Genomic DNA, 22,360 nt, shown 5'->3' on the forward strand with positions numbered 1-22,360 from the left:
GCAGAAGACTTCCTGGACATTGTGCAGTGGACCTGAGAATGTCCCAGGCTGGCAACCCACTGTCCTTTCCACTGCATAAGTGGTTTATGAACTTTTCTGTTTTGTTTTTTAAAGCAAGAGAAACTCGTTCTTTAAATTTTGGAGAAATTCAGTACGTAGAACAAATCAGGGTCAAGCTGAAGGAGCTGGAATGGTGTGCTGGATGTCCCCCCACCCAGCCTCCCTTCTTGGGGGACAAGTAAATGCCCTTCCTGAGACACCGAGAAAGCTCAGGCACAGTTCTGAACCATTTGGCTGGCTGGAGGCTCACCCTCTGGCCACAGACTTGGGTCTTGCAGCTGGACAGAGTTCAGAGAGTGTTTACTGAGCACCTCCGGGACGGGCCTGCATGGTGCGTCCTGGAAAGCTCCCACTCTACACTTCCTCTCAGGACCCCTGGCGGACGTCTGCGCCCTGAGGTGCTGCTTCGATCATTTCATGCTGTCAGCAAAGCAAGCCACTCCGGGCCCAGCACTGGCCAAGCTGCTCTGGGCGCAGTGATGAGGAAAAGCCCATGTGATCTCTGCCCTCACAGAGCTCAAGTCCGGTGGGGAAGACAGCCTTTAGCAAACATGTTTTTAAAAGGAACATGGATCACAGATTGTGATCAGAACTATGGAGGAAAAGCTCAAGGTCAAGGAGATGTGTGAGCAGGAGGACCTGATCAGTTCATCTCTGCAAAGGGCATTGGTGAGAAAAGTCTGGGCCACCAGCAGCTTAGACCAGTGGGAGAGGGGATTGCTAAAATAAGGGGGAGGTGGCTGTGGTCCCGGAATGGAAGGACAGGGAAGGGTGGTGTTGGGCTCTCCCCATTCTCTGGGTATTCCCCGGGCAGGTAGGAAATAATGAGTTGCCCCCATAACCAGCAGGAGATGCCTGGTCCTGTAGAATCTTTACATTCCTCAATTCTGAAAGGGACAAAGAAAAATCCGTCTAAGGGTTGGATTATTGCAATTCGAGGACCCTGTGCAATGAGTAATGAGTAAGTGAGATCACAATTAAACCCAGCAATCATTAAACTACTGTAATGTGTCCATGTAGGATCTAATCTATAGTCACCTAGGGCTGGCCTATGCATAAGAAAGACCTTTTTTGCTCCCCTGCTCCGGTCCTGGCCCTGCTCCCATGGTCATTTATTTAACAAATATTTAGCAAACACCTGGGTTGGGCAGAACACCGGTTTCCCAGCACGTGCCTGGCACAGAGCCAGGGCCATGTAAACACTTGGTGCTCTCTGCAGAGTGGAGAGACACGATCCTGCCCCGGTGCCCACCACGGTCCGCCTCCCTGAGCCCTGGCTATAGGAAACTGAGTACAGATGCAGGTCGGAGGAAGTCCAGGTGGCCACTAGGTCCCCCGTGCTGGTCCCTGTCTGTGTCCCATGGATCCTAGTCTCTGGAATTCTGAGGGGAGAGAGGTGCCATCCTGACCTGCAGTCTGGTTTCTCTGCAGAGGTTATGACTCCAGGGCTGCTCCCTCTGCTAGTGCCAACCTGCCCCCTCCTGCCCAGTCTGCCCCCCTTCTCATCTCAGCTGATGCCACTTTTGGAGGAGCCTCTGGATCTGCCTCAGGCTTCTCTTTGGCCCCCAAGCCTCCTTCCATCTCTGCACTCAGCGTGTCTGGTGTTCAGCCTGTGCCCCACCAGAGTGCACATGTCTTGATGGAGGACTTGTGTCATATTCTCCACGTGTCTAGTGTCCAGCAGTTAGCGTGGCACAGGGTAGGTGCTCAGTAATAAAATCTTAAGCAAATGATTGTAGGCAAATATGCAAAAGACAATATCTTCCTGCTCACTTATTCAAATAGCCATCTATCCTCTCTCTCTGTCTCTGTCTCTCTCTCTCTCTCTCTCACACACACACACACCTCTGCACGTTCCCTCTCTCCCTGACTGACTCATTTTCTCACACTTAACTCTATTGCTGTGGTCTCTCCCCCTCTGGAGCTGCCTGGAGTGCACAGACCCACCTGCATCCAGCTACACTGAAGGCCTTTGACCCTGTTCCTGCAGATGGCATGGCCTAGGTCACCCTCTCCAGACCCATGCCCACCTCAGTCCCTGAGCTGTCAGGTCCCTCCCATCTGGTCACTGCAACACAGTCCGTAGAGGGATCCCGTGTCTCAGCCTCCCTGGAGCCTTTCAACAATGCTGGAAGGTAAACCGGTTGCAGGTAATGGACTCATTTTACAGATGAAGAAACTAAGGCTCAGAGAGGCTGAGGCCAGCACAGGGAGCAAAGCCAGAGTTGAGACCTCAGTTTCCCGAGTGTGGGCCAAAGCTCTTTCTGCTAAACCTCTGGGAAGCAAAGGCTGAACCTCACCCCACGTTCCCTGAGATCCTGGAGCCCGTGACATGGGAAGAAAATCCTGTTTGGAAGGACTGAATTGTGGGGAGGACTCTGCGGCATCCTCTAATCCTGGCTCTCAGCTCCTCACCTCTGTCCATCCCACATGGGCCCCAGGAAATCTGCCCACAGCCTGACCCTCAGCATTGGGCTGTTGTTCTCCCCGGGCATCCTGGAGGCGCAGCGCCCCATTTGAGAAGTGTTGTGCAGGCAGAACAGGGGTGATGACAGGGCTGAGAAAGGAGCTGGCAGACCTCACCATCCCTCCCCCCGCCCCACAGTGGCCTTTCAGTTTGCCCCAGGCCAGACCTCCTGGGCCCAGAACACCTGTGCCCCAGTCATCACAGCGGGCCACACTCAGCCTTTATCTTCCCTCCTTGTCATTTAAAAAAATCCTGGCCAAGGTTTTTTGGCCCTCCCTCCTTCCCTGAATACCCGGCCCTGCTGCTTCCAGTGCATCTCCTCCAAACACTCTTTGCTCCTTTTGAAAGAGGGCATGAATATTTAAAGGCTTTTTTCAGCCAGTGAAACCACACCATGCTGCTGCTCTCTCTCCAAATTTGATCTCCAAAAAGTTTGCCAGAGTCTCTCCGAATGCCTCACCCTCCCTGGCACGGTGTCATGGGGGGTTCCAGAGATAGGAGCCACCCTGAGGAGAAGTCAGCCTCCCTTCCGCATCCTGGGGCTGACTTGCGTGTACACAGTCCCAAGTCTGGTTCCCAACCACCCTTTCTGCCGCCTGGGGAGCTGCACCTACCAATCCCCTGCCACCCCAGTTCTTGGAGGAGTAGAGAAGACAGACATTGACACAGACATCATCCGCAGAGGGACAGGGGTCCAAGAGAGCAGAGCGATGAACAAAGCCCCAGAAATGCAGGACCCGGCGAGAGAAAGTCCTTGACGCATCGGCCCCCCGAGTGGATACGAATCCTGCGTTCACGCGTGCGTGGTGGACTGCCGCCCGGCTGCCACCTCCAGCTGGCCTCCTCAAGCGGCTCCGTTCTGCGTAATTACTCACAGCCCACCGCATCAAATCTCTCTTTTATCAACAAGACACAACACTCCCTGGATAACTTCTTGAAACTCCAGTCACGCTAAGCAGCTTCCAGTGCTCTGGAAAGGCTTGTGTCCCTCTGCCTGCCTGTAACCAATCAGCCACACACCACCAAATCCATTTCCAAAGTTCCAGGCAATTATGGCCGGCTGAGCCCCCTGGCGGGGTGCCTGCCCGCTCAGACCCAGGACCCAGGTTGTCAGCAACCCCGACTCCCAGCCACCCATTCGCCCCCGCCCTCCTCCGAGACCCCGGCACACCAGAGCAGTCGCAGATGCCATGCCAAGGCACTTGCCACCTTGGCCAGCCAGACCACATTAAGACAGAAAACGAGGGTCAAGGCCAGGCTCCCTACCTTTGGTGAGGGTCCCAGTGATGAGCTTAAAGATGGTCTGGGCACATTTCACGAACCCCAGCTTGCAGGTTTTGGAACAGCCGCTCATGGTGATAGAGGGAAGCTAGGCTCTGCTGTCGGTGCCCGAAAGGGAAAGCAGCCACCTCGTGTGGCCCTGGAACTTGGAGCCCGCCTGGGCAAACCCTGAGAGGCGGAGGTACCCCAGAAGCTCCGGGAACAGCACAGCTGCCTCTGCAGTGAGTCCGGCTTCTGCATCCAGAAAGCCTGCAGGGCAGGAGGCTTGCTCCCTTCCTCCCTCCCTCCCTCCACCCCCTCCTGCTGTCCACTCAAGTCCTCACCATGGGAGGCCCTCAGGATGTGGGGGGCCGGCCTGGGGATGTCCTGCCAGGGCACAGGGCACTCCGAGGGAACCAAAGAGGAGTGAGGCTGAGCGGAGCAGAGAGGGAGGAGCTGGTTTTTCCCAGGCTTTGCCGACTGTCTTTCTTACATGGCAGTGGTAATGTAGCAATTAATACTCGAGTCAGAAGGGAGGGACTGCTACGCAAAAACACTCCACTCAGCAGCCTCCTGCTCGCTCTCCCGCTCTTTCCTTCCTGGTGAATCTAACAGATCAATTCTCCCTGCCCTGATCAGGATGTGGGAGAAGTCCCCACAGAGCCGAAAGCTGCCGCTTGGCACTCGGAGGAAAGTTTGCAGGCAGCAGCTGAGCGGCCTGGTTTGCATCATGAAGTCAGGCTGGGTGGGACCCCCGGGGGAGCAGGGCTGTGCGGCTCCGGCCTCCCCTGCACCAGCAGCAGGGGCTCGCTGCCTCTGGGACTGGGAAGACCAATGCCTCTGACCGCCTCCAGCTCTAAGCGCCCCGACTCAGAGTCGGCCAAAAGTCTGCGCTCTCATCCGGGTAGGAGTGCGATTCGCTCTTTCCTCAATGAAGAAAGTATTCCTCAGAAATGCCAGAAGAGAAGTCAATTTGATTACAGTATAATACTCGGAAGTAAACCTGCAAGGCAGTATGCAAATATGAAACCCAGTATGCAAATAGGCTTAATAAAAAATCTGGTTGTTGTTCAGTACCACAGACTGTGCAGGTCGGAAGGGACCTCGGCGGACATCTCATCCCCCCCCCACACAGAGCATGAACCTCTCCCATGACGTCCGCTCTTTACTTTCCTTGGTGATTCAAAAGGTCCTCCTGGGGCCATCAGCATCACAGTGAGGCCCTGTGACCACACGAACAGCAGAAGTGAAATCCCCCATCAGCTGAAATAAGCCAAACCCTGGGAAAGTTTTTCTCTTCCTCTCCATCAGTCTTTCTCTTCCTCTCTTGTCTCCCTGTCATCTGCTTCTCTGAGATGTTTGAGAAGAATAGATTGCTTGAGAGCCAGAGAACGGGCTACCAGTTGATAAAATGCCAGACAAGTGGAATTCATGCTCCACGTCTGGTTTCTTCCCCATCTTACATGAGTCACGTGGAAGTGAATCTTGAAACAAATCTCAGCCCTTCTGGGGGGTCACCATCAAATTTCAGCTCTAAGACCAGACTCCGAAGACAGCCCACAAACACAGAGCTCCTTGACTCACCGGCATGGTATGAGTCACAACATATACAGAGAGAGGAGTCCTGATGGAAAATACCCCATTGCGCTTGATGTCTTAGGGCTTAAATTGCCGCTTTATTCACTCTTTTTTTCCTAAAGGATAGAAGGTTCCAGTTAAAACTCACATGGTATCTGGGAATGTTAATGGCACTTAGTCTTTGGTTCACTTATTTGCGTGAATATTTACCGAGGTCCCAGGATGTAGAAAACACTGGGCCAGGCAAACTAGACAACACAGGTTCAGTGCCTTCCTGACCTGACGGTGGAGTGGATTCATCATGAACCTTGTTCACCTTTCGCCATCTTAGTGGGATGGAGACACAGGGCAGGTAGATGTGAAGAAGGGGAAGGAAAGAACTGGACCGTGCAACACACCTGGTGGGCAAGGAGCAGACAAAGAGCATCACCACCTGGCTCCAGGGAGCAGGAGAGAGCTGAGAGAAAGACTGAGGGGGGCGATGCTAGCCACCTGGCCATTTGCCACAGAGAGTACCACCCTCTGAACTCCGCAGGACGGAACTCTCAGCTAGACCCTGCTGCCTCCCTCTTCCCTCCCACAGGAGGCAGGGACACGGAAGATCGCGAAGCCAGAAGGAACAATGGCTGTGACTTCAGGGACGTTAGCCGAACTCAAACCTGGCCAGGAATCTGCAGGAGGAGGGGCTCCCAGAAGGCTGTGGGCAGCATCTGTTTCAGGATGACAGGAGAGGTCCAGGGGGGACTTGTGTTTGGGCTCCAGCTCCGGAATCTGGAGTCTTATCATTGGAAACATGGGGGGAAAGAGACACAGCACTGTGGTCTGAGGGAGCTGGCAAATCCCAAGAATGAGTCCCCCCTCCCCGCTCCAGGCAAGATAGGTGATGGTTAAGAGCATGGCCCTTTGCCCCAGGCGTTTAACCAACGGCCTGTTTACTCCGTGCATATGAATGTTGAAGACAGACTAGCTGGGCCTTGGCTCCAGGCGCTGAACAGACAATGGGGAGCAAAACAGAGTCCCTGGGCTTACTGGGGTCACATTCCTGTGGTGCAAGGACAGATAGACAGTGTGTCTACATACAGGACTGTGCTTTGAAGGAAAAGAGCACTAAGTGGGTGGATAGGGACAGGAGCTCCTAAGGTTACAGAGTCACTGAGAAAAGCTTGTCTCCATTAAATGACATTTAAGGGAGACCCGAACCAGCCACACAGCTCTGTGGGGGTAATAACTGTTCCAACTGAGAGAACAGCAAGTGCAAAGGCCAAAGACAGGCCTGAGATGCTAAGGTCTGCAGTCTAGCCACTGCTGTGCAAGCAGAAGAGCCTCAGCTTTTCCTTCTGGAAAATGGGAATTATAATCTTTACCTCATCTGGGGAGGCTTCGATGAAATCAATGTGCTTAATATAGTGCCTGGCATAGTAAGCCACTCCGTCTATGCAAAGGTCATTATCACTGTCCACTTGCTGCCACTGTTGGGTGCCACCACTCCTGCCCCTGGCCCCTAAAGCCACTCCATAAAAGTAGAGGCTGTATAGGTAAACCTTTGTGATTATGCGAAATCCTGGGGCCAGGCTCCAATTTTTAATCTCCCCTTGTAGTAACTCAAACACGAAGCTTTTTCAGATTCTCCTCCGATCTCAGCAAGGATCCAATATTTGAACTCTCCATGTTAGAGAAACGACTCAGGCCCAGAGAGGGTCAGCGGCACCCAAAATATCACACAGCAGAACCTCCAGAAACGTGGGCAAGGTGTTTAGTGTGCCAAGAACATTCCCAGCAAAGGAAGGCCGGTTGTGTCAGTACTGAATTCATAATAGAAGAGTACAGGAAAAAATCGTTCTCTGCTTAAGGAACACACTATTCTGCAAATAAGGCATAGAAAGGGACACACAGTAATGGAGCATTCAGGTGGCACCTGGGAAATTAGATCATCGGCAGGTTTATAATTAGTCAGCCTCCCTGTCACAGATGCGCCATTAGCCAAAGGAACTTGGGAAGGCAGAGTTCTTACTCCTGATACTGTTCACAAGAATCTTCACATGGCATTTCCAGGAGGCAGGAGGAGAAGCAGATGGGGGCTCCTGAAGTCATCTAGGCCCATGAGAGTATGCTGACTTCTCTGAGAGCGAGGCTAAGAGAGGGCAGACATGCTATCCTTTAGAAGGTTGAAAGGCTGTCCACACAACGATGACATTGACGGCAACATTCGCTGAGAGCCTTCTACACGCAGGCGACTACTCCAAGTAGCTCCCTTCACATACGTACTCCTTACAACCCTATGAGGCAAGTATTATTATGCTCCCCATTCTATAGAGGAGAAAACAGGCCCAGAGAGGGAACGTAACTTGTTGAAGGCCACACAGCTGAGGCAGAATTTGAGCCTAAGGCCATTTGACATTTGACTCAAAAATTCATGGAAATTTATTTCGTATCTCACCAGGGCTCAAGATTAAAGCAACTGGGAGTTTGAGTGAAACATATTTTGCCTTGACTTGAAAGAGACAAGCAGCTGTCTATTATAATCATAAACCTTCGTTCTTGGACACATCATGGAGTGAGTTGAGACCAACGTCCTCAGAAGGAGTTCCTTCCATGACCATGGCCGTGGCGGTGGGAGAGGAGATGGAGACAGGCTCTGCTAGGCGCAGGGGCAGCCTCATGCAGCCAGGGACACAGCCACTCCAGCCACAATGTTGACAGCAAGAATTTCATATAAAGACTTGTTACATGCGTACTGGAGGACCGACAAGGGCAGAAGGGGACACTGAGGAATCACAGAGGTGGTAACTGTAGGAAGCAGGGACCAGCCCTAGCGCTGGGCAGGAGGCAGACAAGGAAAGGACTGGGATTCTCAGAACCTAGGAGCCTGGAGGAGGGGTTCCCTGAGGCTGAGACCCGGTCCTCTGAGGATGGGGTGCTGGCTGGCTGATGCTGGTATCTCTGAAGGAGAGTTACGAGGTTGACTCTGTGAGTTCAAAACCTATGTATCAGAAACTAACCAATTGCTGCCACTGGAACCTGATGCCATTGCTAGTTGTACTGGGGACACAGGTGGGAGCAGGAAGCTGCCTGGAAGGACCATGGCCCCCTCCTCCCTGTCCCCCCTTACTGGCAGAGCCCATCTTGGGGCTGCTGGCAAAGCAGAAATGTGGCTTGCACAGTCCCAGCCCAGCAGCACCAAGCAGGACAGAGAAGAGAGCCCTGGAAGCTGGGGGTCGGTAGTTTAATAACCAGCCAGGCCAGGTCTTCCTTTCCAAAACCGTAGAATCCCACCTTGTGCCAGGTATTGAGGATACACCAGTAAATAAGATAGCGTACCTTCCCTTGCGGAAATTGCATTTTAGAGGTGGAGTGAGGTAGGTGTGCTCAGACTATAAACAAGCAGACAAATGTATAAAGTTAAGAACTTAAAAGCATGCAAATACTTGAAGCAAATTGTGACCAGTCAGTGTTTTCTAATCCGCAGAGCTCACTAAACAGTTCATGATAGAATAACCATGAAGATGAGGAGGGCAGATTCCATGAGGGTCATGGTCATTATAAAAATAATCATCATGATTTGTAGGTCTGTTACCAGACACTGTGCTTGGTGTTGTGTTTGGATTATCTGGGTCTTATAACAAACACCTGAAGTCAGTATTACTATTATGCCCATTTTACAGATGAGAAAGTGGAGACTCTGTCAGATTTGATGATTTGCCCCAAGGGAGAGGGTTGAGTCAATGGGACTGGTGACTGATTGGAGGAAGTCTGGGGAACAGGAGGGGGTCAAAAGCCACCAGCCATTCTAGAAACAAAACCAGGACAGGTATAAAGAGGATCTGGTCTGGGGAGGGAGATGGTTACAGATTTCATGTGTCTTGCGGAGAGCTGCATCCAGCTGGTAGGTGCAAATGAAGATGAGGAACTCAGGAGAGAGGGTGGGGAGTCTAGAATTCTCATAAATAAATGATTTTTTGTTGCTGCTCAGGAAAATATATTAAATGTTGCCTCCCAACAGCCCAAACATATTAGCATTTAAATACAGGCTTACACAGGTGGGTAGAAAGGCAATTTCCTAAGAATTAAGTCAGATTTTATTTTTCCTCTAAGTCTCAGGAAAAAAATTCCCTTCTGCAGAAGTGGGTCCTTGGAGAGGGATTTGCCTTGCTCTAGGGGCATGGCAGCTCCATGTCCTCAGTTGGACCTGGTGTCTTCTCCCTGCTCTAACTATGGGAAAATGAGGCCTAAGAGCTGATGGAAATTCATCAGCACTGTTGGCTGGAGGTCCTCAGGATCATTTGTGTGGAGGGTGGGGCAGCTCGTGTTGGGGTCCAATGGCCTCTGCACTCAACTGTGTTAGCGGGTCTGCAGGGCCCAGCTGCGGGCTGGAGGAACCACAGTTTGCTGCAGAACTGGCGGGAAGGGGGAGTGAGCAGCTGCAGCTGCTTCCAGGCAAAGATGGGAAGAGACCATGTTGGTCCTTGAAACCGCCCCTTCTCCCTCTGTGTCCCCAACTGCTACCCCACTGCTGCCCGTCGACACGTCCCGCCCATTGCTGTCTTCTCTTGCTCCAACAGCACGCCACGCTTACAACTGGACTCAGTCCTGGACCACCACGGGGACCCCTTTATTTTGTGATTGCGGAAAGAGCAGAACCAGTTGAAGCTGGACACCAAAGGCCACAGGTGTGGGCTCTGTTTGCTCCCGGCTGACCACCAGAGAGCCCTCTAAGACAAGCCAACTAACGTGTCAGGGCTGCTTCCCCGTCTGCCTCCCAGGGTCACTGAAAGCAGGACACAGCCCCCCAAAGTTCAGAGATTAGGGCTGGGGTCCCAATTCCTAGATACAATGGGTTCTAGATGCCTCTGCTCACCTGCTTTCTCATCACCGTACACCTGTCCTATGTCCCCAGGTCCTGCTCTTTGCAAATAGCCCGGATGCCATCTCTGACATTCTGTAGCTCAACAAACCACATCAGCAGCCTCTAGGACACCTGGGCTGTAACACTGGGAATCGTTCTGGACTCCCCCCCCGGTCTTCTTCCACTTGGCGTCAGTTTCCTGCGGCAGCTGTAACAAATCACCTTGTACTGAGGGGCTTAAGGCAGCAAGGATCTCATCTCTCACCGTTCTGGAGGCCAGGAGTCGGAGATCAAGGGTCGGTAGGGTTGGCTCTGGGAAGAAACTATCCATCTGTGGCAACGAGGTGGGAGGTCGGTAAGAGTAAAGGGGCAATCTGTGATGGGTGCCCAGTCCCTTTTTCTGTGATTCTTCCTCCCTCCCCCCACAGGTCAGGGTCCTGTCTGGCCAGGTCTCCTGCAGAATAGGGGAGCTGACCTTAGTGTTCACAGCTAGACCAGAATGACTGGTTCCCTCTACCTTTAAGGCCCCATACCAAGAAAGAGGGGAGAACGGTCACATGACCTTTCACAAGGCCAAACCTCAGGCAGCTCAGGGTCTAAGTCAGAACAGTCCTTCTAGAATCCATCCAGACACAGTGATGGAGGGAATTTGGAGAGGAAGCATTTACCGGTTAAATAAGAGTCCCTTTAAATATTCATCCTCTTGTTGGTAATTACATCGGTGCCCAGAAGGGCTGGCAGGATCCTGGGTGGCTAATGGGCAGGCAGGAGACAGTGGGGCATTTGCATAGGGCATGTAGTGGGGTGCTGAGTATTCCCATACTCTGGTGTGATGCTCACCGTGGAGCTGAGATAACTTGTCTCTGTGCCCAGTGCCTCAGATGGCAAAACCAACTCAACTCTTACAGGAATTCAAGCCAGCGCCAAGCTGGTGTGTTCCGGGAAGGGCAAGAGGCAATAGGCATGCCAGAGGTCACCCTCAGCCTTTTTGGGTGGTTTGTGTCATTTTTCTCCATCTAGCGTGTAGGCTTGCTCATGGCAGGGAAGGTGTCTGTCACTCCTTTCATAGACCCCCCTCCACCCCTGTCCTCAGTGATCTCTCTGCTGCAAAGTCAATACCCCTTCCTTCTGCATCACCCTCACATTCCTACGAGCAAAGGGAAAGCGGACAGACCCCTGTATCTGTGCAAGCCTCAGTTTCTTGTCTGTGCTACAGTTGTCAAAGAGCTTCCGGGTTGCGCATTCCTAGATGGGGAGAAACGAAATAATACAGGAGAATGTCATTTCTAAATTGCAAACTGTACAAAGCATTAAATGGCACCATGTGGTGGTTAAAAGCCCGGTTCCTACACCTCCTACCTGTGTGACTTTAGACAAAGGAAGCCCTTGAAGCCTCTGCCCCCATCTGTAAAATGAGGGTAATCACAGTACTCACATCATATGATTATCGTATCCCGTGAAATGTGTGGTGGGATCTGGCATGTAATACATGCTCAAAAAAATGGCAGCCATTATCATTTGCAGTCGGTGTTGGTATTGTTGTTGTTGTTATAATAACCACAGAGCCCACTACACACATGAAGAACCTGAGATCCGTCACTGGCCCATCCAGGGTGTTCTGATCTCACATGGAATTATCTGGAATCTGGAATTACTGCAAGTCTTGTCTCCTTACCACTCATAGCTCTTGTCTCTGTCTCCAGCCAGGAGTCTGAGAGCGAGGTATCCTTGGGCTTCAAAGGTACCAGAGCAGGAGGACAAAGGACTAGACATAATGTGAGTTTCCTGGGCCCCCTTCTTTATGTGGCTTCAGCTTAGGTTGGAAAGGGTATGGGTCCTGCATCCCCCAAAGTGTCAGCGGACCACACCTTCACAGGACACACCTTTACTGCGACCCTGTCATGTAGATGGAACAATGCTTGAGTTTGAATCCCTGACTTCCACTTGGGGAGCTAGGACCCTGAGAAAGTAACTGTGCAGCAGAACAAGGAGAGGCCTTGGAGCCCCTCCCTGGGGCCTTCCACATCCCCATCCCCGCAGCAGCAGCAGGGTCCTGTCCCGTGGATGGGGAGCCCAGAGATAAAGAAAATGCAGTGGACAGAGGAGTTATTATCCCATCAGCTGGCACCTACATTCCTCTTAGGGAAGGAATTGTCTTTCTTGGGATGTGGGTCCTGAATATTGCCTTGATAAACAAGGGTTGACCGAAGACACAGAAAGAAATACTTAAACGTCTCTATTGTAGGAACCGGCAGGAATTGGGGTCAGAGAGCTGATGAGAGCTTAGGAAAGAGGAGAGGGAGGCTGACCTCAAGCTGCCAGAAGTAGCCAAAGTACATTTAGGAAGATGCATGTCCGACATTCACCTTTCAGTTTGTCTGTGTGGTTATGAGGTAAACTCCCGCTGTCTCCTGTGAAGTTGGCAACCCACAAGGGACTTGTCAGATTTTTTAAAAATGAAAATTAGGAGGGCGCCTGGGTGGCTCAGTTGGTTAAGCGACTGCCTTCGGCTCAGGTCATGATCCTGGAGTCCCGGGATCGAGTCCCACATCGGACTTCCTGCTCAGCAGGGAGTCTGCTTCTCCCTCTGACCCTCTTCCCTCTCATGCTTTCTATCTCTCATTCTCTCAAATAAATAAATAAAATCTTTAAAAAAAATGAAAATTAGGAGCAGGGCTACATTACAAATTTAGATAGATTTGAGGTAGACTAGGACCAGGGCACATCGGAAACCAAGCAGGTCCCTAAAGCAGCCTAATTCAGTGGAAGCAAGTGCTCAGAGGTCCAGGTAATGGGGAAAAAAACCCTACCTTACCCATACCCCCCCATATACATAATAGGGGAGAGATTGGGAGAGGAAGGGGTCCACTATTTGGGGGGGGACATTCAGACAAAACCCATCTGAGTCTTAAAAGATAAGGCATCTCACCTGACTTCTCTCTTTCAAACATATAGAAATACTAATAACAGCTTGTGCATTATACTTCCCAGAATGCTTTCCCATATTTTGTCCCTTTTAACCTCAGTAGTTTGTTTTAATTTTCAGACAAGGATACTGCAGCCCTGAGAGGTCATGTGACTCCTTCCAAGTCATACTGGCCAGGGTCTGCTCCTCACTGCTGTTGGGACCTCTGCTGACTCAGCAGAGCCTAGGCATCTGGTTGCAATTGTTTGCTAATCATTAGGATGCTAAGTGGTTCCAAAAATACTGTGGGGTGGCTTCCATGAGGCAAAGCTGAGCCTGGAAATGGGACTCAGGACCAATCTCTAGCCCGGTGGGGTGGTGATAAGCAGGCTGAGGTCAGGGGCAAGCCCAACCCAACAGGCCCAGCAGAAGAAGCAGCATGTGCTCAGGGTGGTAAAGAGGTTGGTGAGGAGGCCACCTCCAGCGGGAGGCCTGTGGGGGGCTGCCGGGGCCTAGACCCAGGGATCTCTATGTACATAGCTGGGGGAAGTCCAGGTTCAGAGGTAAGTACCTCAAAGAGTGAGCATTCCAGACAGCTCTGCTGGGGAGTTGTTGCTGTCCTTGACAGCCACAGGAGGTGCCATTTTTGACCAGGACTCACTCAACCCCGTTATTTTCTTGATGGGGAGGAAGTCCTGCAGAGGCAGTTTTGTGCCCAGGATGCAGGTGTTTCTTGCACTGCCTCGGTGCCTCACTAGAGGGAGCCCAAGTTCTCACTCCCTGCCTGCAGCCCACTTGGCCCCGTGTGGCCGCCCTTCTACCGTACCAGAGAGGGTGTGGGTCCCTGGGGGTGGGAGAGGCGGCCCTCCCTCCTAGTATTGGGGAGGTCTCAACAGACTGGAAAATGTTTTCAGGAATCACAGGCGGCAAATGCTAGATTTGACTACAAAATGAGTGCAGTTTCTCCTCACAGTTTGTGAGAACTTACAATCCCCACCCTGAACCTGGTGGTCTGTTTCCAACCGCCACCTGTTCCCCCATCCCCAGATCATGGCTCTTCTCAGCAAGTGCCACCAAGTACAGCATCCCGGGAGCCCAGACACAGGACGGGAGATGGGAGAGGCTCAGCTGTAGGCTTGACCACGACGATAAGACCCATCACCTATCAAGGAGACAGTTCGGTGGTCAGACCTGTGGGCTCTGGAGTCAGATGATACTGTTTCCAAATTTTCTCCACCTGGATGTGATTGCCGAGAGCCAGGAGCATTGTCTGTCTTGTGGACCACAAAATCCCCGATGACTGGAATAGAATCTGGCACACGGAGAGCCATCAATATTTTATGAATAAACCAGTGGCTCCAACCTTACTGCTTCTTTAACCTTGAGCCAGTTACCTCCTGTCTTTGAGCCTCAGTTTCCCCTTCTGTAAAACAGGACCAAAACATAACTTGCCAGACAGGTGGTGGTGAGGACTAAATGAGTATGTGTGTAGGCTGTAGTAAACCCCCAACAATAAATAGCAACTCCTAGCAGTTCTTATGTGCCGGGCACTCTGAGAGGTACTGGGGATGCATCTGTGTGTGTTTGTGTGTGGACACGTGCTTGTGTGCGCACACAATCTCATGCTGTCCTCCAGGAGGACGGGTCTATTATTATCTTATGTTTACAGTTGAGGAGACCGAGGCACGGAGAGGTGCTGCATGTGGCCAAAGTTGTTCTGCTGGTAAGTGGTGGTGGAAGCAGATTTTTAAGCCCCATGAATCTGACTCCACAGCTTTGCTCTTATGCTTGGAAATTGCTTGCTTAGGGTCCTTGCAGATCTGGGATTCTGCAAATGACAATGTTTTGGGTCACTTTGTGTGGAGGACAAGGCAAGTCTCCAGCCATCCTTTTCTGCGTCTGACACTTCTAAGGCTTATGACCTTAGAAACCCAAGAGCTGATGAATTGAGTTGCCCAAGGACGCGATGATCAACTGTGGCATGCTAGTCAAGTGTTGAAGCCGGTGCCCACCCCCAGCTGGAAGAGGCTGATTCTGTACTTAAGACTCTGGGGCCTGACTCTTTGGCAAGCTCTTTGGGTATTTCCGAGCAAGTGTTCTTTCTACTTTTGGAAATTTGAAAAGAAAAAAAAAAAACGATCTATGAAATGGGTACGTACTCAGGAGTGAAGGGATGAGCTTTGGCTTTTCAAGAAAGAGGGGAAGGCCAAAGAGATATAAGTCTATGGGTAATTCCCCCCGTGCTCCCCCAGTGCCAGCCCCTATCCCCCCACCAGCCCCCGAGCACCATTCCCACGCCCTGCCCTCCGAGGGAAGTGCTGAGTTGCCTCCAATGGGCAGAGGACATTAAGCCTAGATAAAGGGGCAGGGTAGGGAGTCTGTGCTCCGTCCTTCGTCCTGCTCTTCCACCTCCCTTTGCTTCCATTGGGAAAAAGAAAATTGCCCAGTAATTGCTCCTCGACAAACTCCGCTGGTCCTTGGTCTTCTTTCTTGCTGAGATTATAATTAGGGAATCAGTAAATTTAAATAGAAAATCCACGAGCATCACAGAGCCTTCATTTCTCAAGCGCAGTTTCATGTACCTTGTAAGCGGCCCTTGCGCTCGGTGGCGGGCAGCGGTGGTAGGGGGAGACCCCACGTCTGGTGGGGGCAGGAAGTCAGAGCGCACAGCCCCCTGGGCTTTTTGCAAAGGCACAGGAGCCAGGGCAGAGGCTTGGGGGAGGATTTGCTATGTGCTGGAGGCTGGGCCGGGTGTTTCCCAAGCCTTGTTACAGCCACCCTTGGAGGTACCACTAGTTTTATTCCCATGTTACAGAAGAGGAATCTAAGGCTCGGAGGGATGATGACTCGCCTAAGGTCATATAGCTAGCGAGAGACAGAACAGAGACTGGAAGCCCCATGCATCTGAGCCCTTAGCCTATTCATCTATCCTGAAATTTGACTGATTTTCCAACAGAGTGGGGGGGGGGGGCCTACATCCCAGCTTTGAGTAAATTCCTGGTGTGTGGCCCTTTTCTTCCCCCGCCAAAGTCTGGATGCAGCCAGAGCCTGGTCTGGGCTCCCGGGGTCCAGGGATCAAAGCCAGGCTCCTGGATGGGCTGAGACAGAGGAAGGGATTTGTGCCTGTCCGGTGAGCTGTGGTTTCTCCCTGGACTAGTAGTAGGGCTTCCCTACCCTAGGTCCTCGAAACGGCCCGTCTGGGCAGGAGGACCCATCCCATCACCTTCATCTCCATTTTAGAGATGAGGAATCTGAGGCCACAGAGAAATGAAATGACTTTGCCCAAGATGACTTAGCCAGCTACTGGCCGATAGATTTGGGACTAGGAGCCTCCCCACCCCCGCCAGGACCGAGCTGCTTCTCCAGGGCTCTGCAGCTGTGCAGGGCTGGGCTCTGGTGGCAGGCAGTGGGCCTGTCCAAAGAGAAAACCAAAAAGCTGACAGGCAGGGCAAGGAGAGGAAGCTCACATTTCTTGGTCGCCGATGATGTGTTGGCTGCTAACGGGGAGGGGTTTCGGAGCCTCTCTGTCAACGGTAGCTTTTGGCTTTGCCTTTCTGTGTGTCATGTAACGAGTGACAGTGTTTTGTGATCCTCACCTAGTGGATGATGTGAAGACCAGCTGGGATCATGGATGTAAAGCCCAGACTCAGTGCAGTGCTGAATGCATGGTGGTCACGTGGGGAAACCATGACCTATTTCCTTGCTAATAGTACACTAATATCATTAACAAGTCTTATAATAATGCTGTGAGATATTAATACCCCCATTTTCCAGATGGGAAAACCAAGTCTCTGAGAGATTAGGTGATTTGGTTCAGATGCACAACTCCTTAGCTACGGACCCAAGGTTCCAAGTGGGGGCTGTATGATCCCGGATCCACTGTCCCCCTCTATGACCTCATCTCCGGCTTTGGGACAGGGGTAAGACAGTAGGTCCCCAGCAGGGGACAAGGGCACATGAAGCACCCCAGACAGATCAACTCATGTCCTGGGCTGCTAGGACAAGCTCCTGTGTCTGGTATACTGTACTTCTCGGCCACCCTGCATCCCAGGAAAATGCCTTAAACCTATAAGTCGTCTTATAGGACAGGAACAAAGGCCCTGGGGATCTTGCTGCTTAACTGGTCCTGGTTCTTATAGGGTTGCCCTTTTCTGGGTCGCCAGTTACCTGCTGCGGGGGTTTTTTATTTAGTAGTAAATAAGGAAAAAGCCCTCTTAAACCCTTTCTGCCCTCTTCAAATCTTATTAATGATTTTTAAAAATATTTAAGAACTGTATCACTTTTTTTCTTTCCCTTCACCCTTTTGATTTTTGGTCTTTCTGTGTCTTGCTCTGCCTCTCTCTTTCCCTCTTTGCTTCTCTCCCTGTTTCTTGGCTTGGGAGCATTGAGGAAGTCCCTGAAGTCCGAAGGAGCGTCAGACCTCCTTCTTTCTGACACAGCCCTCCCCAAGCCCTGCAGCCTCCTGAGCCCAGTACCAGCTCAGCACCTTGGTGAGGGCAAACCCTTTTATATATCGCTGTAATTTTCCCTGGCCTCAGAAAGTCACAGCTAAGCCTCTTTCCTCATGTTCCTAAATGTAAATAAACATCATCCCCAGCTGGAAAGGGCAGGATCACAAATTGGCTATGCTTCTGCAAAGTAGGACTTTTTAACCAGAAAAAGGCAGACTCTGGTCTTCCTGCCTGGAGGGGAGCAGAGAGGCGAGAGGCCAGAGGACCTAGAGGATGGGAGGAAAAGAGAAAGAACAAGCAAAAACAGGGGAGAAAGAGAGAGGGCAACGGAGGGGGGGAAGGAGGCTGCAGAAAGCCCACGAGAGTCACCCCTCTCCCTCTCACACCGTAGGTAAAGAGTTCAAATTAGGTTTTCCACTTCACTGACTTGTAAACTGAGGACGCAGAAACCTCAATGCAATAGGAGGTGGCCAAGTTTTCTCCATGATTGATGGCGGCGCAGCAAGGACAGGGAGAAAGGGAGTTTTGGAGCTCCTGAAGCCCCAGGAACTGAAAAGCCACATTCTGCAGCCTCTTTCTTCCAGCGAACGGAACTGGCCCTGCGGTTCTGCTGATTTAGCTTTGCATGCCAAATGCGTCTGGGGCTTCTGCAGTCTTCCAGAGAAACAGCACATTTCCTCAGGAGCGAGCACTGCCACTGGATTCCTGTTCTTTTCAGGACATGAACAACGCTGCAACGCCACTTTGCTGAAAAGGTACAATCATAGCAGGTGGCAGTGGCCAGGCAGGATCTACATGGGGACAAGGGTGTTGATGGAGGGTTCAGGAGAGGCCTCACACCCCTCTCTTGGCCTCCCCATATAAGGGTTGGGGGGAGACCCCAGGTGAGAGGCTTCAGCCCCCTGTGCATTCCCGGGCTTCTCCTGGCAAAATCCACAGCCCTGATGCTCAAAGCAGTAGCCTCAGAATCTTCTGAACACCTAGGCCAGCTGAGGGCTCAGGAGCTAATCAGGCTTGCAGCTTGCCACCCCTGGAGAAAGGCCACATTTTGGCTAAAGAGCATTTCCGGTAGCTGTGGACTGCCTGGGGGGCAGGGGTGGGGGAGGTGGTGGGAGAAGGGAGCCATACTGCTCTGCCCTCTGCCAGGGTCAGCACAACCAACCTCAGTTAAGCCAAGGCCAGGGGAGCAGGTTCTCACATTTCTTGGGTTTCAGGTTTTCTAAGCGGAAGCACTTGTGAGCTCTGTGCCTTGGGGGCGGAGGAAACGTTGAGACAGTGCCTGGCTAGTAGAGCAGAGGCCATCGTGCAGTCTTGGCCCTGGGCTGGGAAAAGACGGTGACCAGAACTCAAACTCAAAATGGCCCCTGACACGTCCCCACCCTGGGCCATATGCTAGAAGACCTTTTCTTTTCTGATAAACCCTCACTGACAACCTCTGTTTTTCATGTTCCCTTTTTTCCTAAAAGGCAGGTGTAGGCGCCTGCCCCATCTCTGGGTCCTATGAAGTGTCTTCTGTTTCCTGAATGACCGTCTGGATTTCTCTTCTTCCTGTGGTCAGTCTGGCCAGTGCCATTTTGCCCTGACCTCTTGTCTGGGATGAACGGCTGGGCACCCACCCACCCTGAGCCTCCGTGACTGGGTTTCAGTCACCAGAACAGCCCTGTCGCAGCCTCGGAGTGGTCCCGGATGGAAGGGCTGCAGACAGAGCTGGTCCGCAGGGCAGCACTCATGAGCAGAGCTATGGATGCTTTTGGAGTCTGTTGGCTTTGCTTGGTTTGTCTCTCTCCTCTCCATCCCTCTCAAGGATGATAGAAAGCCTGTAGGTGGATCAGAAGAGCAGGGAAGCACCTTTTCACCAGAGCAAGGAAAACAGCGGAAGATGCCTGATCCAAGCCTTCCTGAAGACTCATCTTCCCCACCTTCAAGGAGCCGTGGAAACACCCCTCATGGATCCTGGGGGTCCTCTCCCCTCAGGCCCCTTTCCCCTCCCATCACCATGATGCTTTCTGGAGAGAGGGCCCCTGACCCACCTCTTTGCTTCGTCTGAGCTGAGTTGAGGGGAGAGAAACTGTGGGAACAACAGACCTCACCACATTCCCTCATGGACTGAGGGTGGGGGAGAGGACTGGGTGAAGGCAGCTCGCAGACAGGGTGGGAGCATGCCATGCAATTCTCACTGATTGTCTCCCCAGAGGCAGCTGCTCCTGAAGGGAAGTGTGAAAGCACCAGTAACTAGCTGTGGTGCCAGATAAGAAGGGCCTCAGTTTCCCTTCCCATGCCTTCCCTTTGCACATGAATGTGAGCACACACATGCGCATCCTCGGCTTGATTCCCAAGGTAGAGCCCCCCGGCTCAGTTTATAGCAGCCCCCTTTCCCGCACTCCGCCACTGTCCACACAGCGCACCAGCGGCCCCAACCCCAGACCCAAGCCTCATCCTGGGAGCATGCACCTTTACCAGCAACAAGGGCATCCTTGCCCCTTGAGACAGATGAGCAAAGGGACTGAGATCTTTCCAAGCCACTGTACAGATGTGGGAATTTCCCTCCAGGTCAGAACCACCCCTCCTTCTCAGCAACTCCTTTGACCCCAAGACAGAGAGGGCGGTCTGATGCCCCCAAACAAAATGGAATTGCCTGTGACTCATACCCGACCTTGCTGGTTGAGAAACCTACTTCCTGGGGTTGAGGGGTGGGGGAGCGGTGAGGAACTAGGACCAGGGTGCGAGCATGTATGTATGTGTGTGTTCTCAGTTGGCCTCCTAGGAAAAGTTCTGGTGTAGACCAAAGTCCATTTGGACATTTTTGCAAGAAGAAAAAAACAACTAAAGGAGAACAAAAATACTTCAGCTGCGTGAAGCCAAATAACCTGCTCCGCTCTGGTCGGGAAGACACTTTATAAGGCAGGTTCAGGGGGCAGGGCCTGGGAGGCACAGTCTGATGCAGTTCCTGGAGCTCCCAGCTCTCTTGCCTCATCCTGCGCTGCTCAAGCCTCGGAGAGGCCACACTGCCTTCCTTCCTCTGCCACCCTTTTGACGTGCAGTTCTGCTTTTGGGGTGATGGGATTGTCATGCTGGATCTTGAGGGAACAGGAAGTGAAGCTGTTTCGGTCTTTGCATTTCTTTTGTTATTGTCACAAGCAGGAAATATCAGCTTGAATATAAACAAAATGCGGAACTGAGACACACTACAGGATTTTGCTATGTTCTCACTTTGGTAGAACAGGGGCGAAGCACGAAGGTGCTTTCTAATGGTACAACTTAACTTTTAGGCAACAAGGCCATGGTTTGTTCAAAGTGAGAAAAGGAGAGCAAATCATGTTTATTGAAACCTATTATTTTACCAAAATGTCTTATTTAATCTTTCCCCCAGACCCAGTGACTTAGGTACTTCTGTCCCCCTGTCGTGGTGGGGACACTGAGGCTGAGAGTTGAAGGGGCTTATCCAAGGGCATACATGTAGAAATGAATGCTGGAGAAAGGATTCAAAATCTGGGCCAACTATCACCAAACTTCTGTGTTTCCTGAGTTCTCACACCATCCCCCGCTCTTACTCCCTCCTCATCCCCATGCTTATGATTGCCCTTCTCCCAAGATCCCGAGGAACTACAAGAGAAACAGCCCTGGACCAGGAGTTAATGGCTAGCCCTGGACTGTTTCCAGGCAAGGCAGCTCTCTGTCCCTTTGTCCTGGTTCTGCGATGGGGCCAAAAGGTTGTCCAACGGCCACCTGACTAGAGCTCAGGACAAAGATCATCTCACCTGATACCAGGTGGTCAGAGGAGAGGACCCGGTGAAGGTGGTGCTGAGGGCTCAATTCAGGGACAAGCCATCGACGGACTACATTCAAAACCATGCACATGCGTCATGTTTATGCACTCACTGAAACATTACTTCTGCCTCTAACTTCGAATGAGATGCAGACTCCTTTCCTGCCCTGCAAGATGCTACATGATCTTATCTTGTCCCTGTGGACCTCTCCAACCTCCTCTCCAGCCCCTCCACCTGCTTACTCTGCTCTTTTCTGTTCCTCAAACATACAAAGCTCATTCCCAGATGAGGACTTTCTGCCACTCTGTGCTTGGTTGTTCCTTTACTACCATTTGGAGCTCACTACAAATGCCACCTTCTTATAAGATGACCTGACCATTCCTTATAAAGCAACACCCTCTGCGACATCAATCTGGTTAATTTACTTTATAATAAATCTCACTCACCTATTTTGCTTATTTGCTTCTTTTATTTCCATATTCTGTGCCCCCCCACTAGGGTATAGGGTTAGTGAGAGCAGGGCTTTCTCTCTCTTGTTCTTCTCTATATCCACAGAGCCTGGAAAAATGCCTGATACATGGAGGATATTCAGAAATATTTGTTGTATGGATGAGTGAATGAATGGATGGATGGATGGATGGATGGATGGACAGGTAGATAGTTAGATGGATGGATGGATGGATAGGTGGCTGGATGGATAGACAGATGGACAGATAGATATATGGATGGATGAATAACTTAATCAATGAACTGATTAATGGTTAGATAAAATGGATGGATAGAGGGTATCTACTAGGTCCCAGGTCCAAGTGGGGGGTATAAAGATGAATAAAGTGCTGTGTCTCTGGTCAAAAAGTTGTTTCTTATAGTCAAGTAGATGTGACTAGGTAGAACAGATGTTCTGGGAGAATAAAGGAGCGTATCTGAAGTAGAAAGAAGAAGGGATCCATTCTTGCTCGTGGATGATAGGGAGGTGACACTTCCAGCCATAAAGTATAAATGGCAATTAGTCAGGTGATCAGTGAAGTT

The 22,360-nt window shown here is 51.5% G+C and overlaps 1 protein-coding gene across 7 annotated transcripts in view; it reads right to left on the reverse strand.

The window, feature by feature from the left end:
- KCNIP1 (potassium voltage-gated channel interacting protein 1) overlaps positions 1-22,360 on the reverse strand; it is a 371,320-nt gene that overhangs the window by 325,118 nt on the left and 23,842 nt on the right. Inside the window, exon 1 of one of the 7 annotated variants that reach the window (XR_015768202.1) lies at positions 3,794-3,874. The exons of 3 other annotated variants lie outside the window; for them this stretch is intronic. Coding sequence is in view for 2 of the 4 variants with exons in the window: in XM_028102616.1 (XP_027958417.1) it covers positions 3,794-3,881 (88 nt within the window). In the remaining 2 variants the exon portion in view is untranslated. Of the gene's footprint in view, positions 1-3,793; positions 4,106-15,410; positions 19,382-22,360 lie in introns of those variants that run through there. 3 more of the 7 variants (XM_028102616.1, XM_028102617.2, XR_015768203.1) reach the window with 3 other exon arrangements.

The sequence above is a fragment of the Eumetopias jubatus genome, unplaced genomic scaffold, assembly GCF_037043125.1.
Source record: "Eumetopias jubatus isolate StellerSeaLion01/CBP00866 unplaced genomic scaffold, mEumJub1_p1.0 scaffold_5, whole genome shotgun sequence".
NCBI lineage: Eukaryota > Metazoa > Chordata > Mammalia > Carnivora > Otariidae > Eumetopias > Eumetopias jubatus.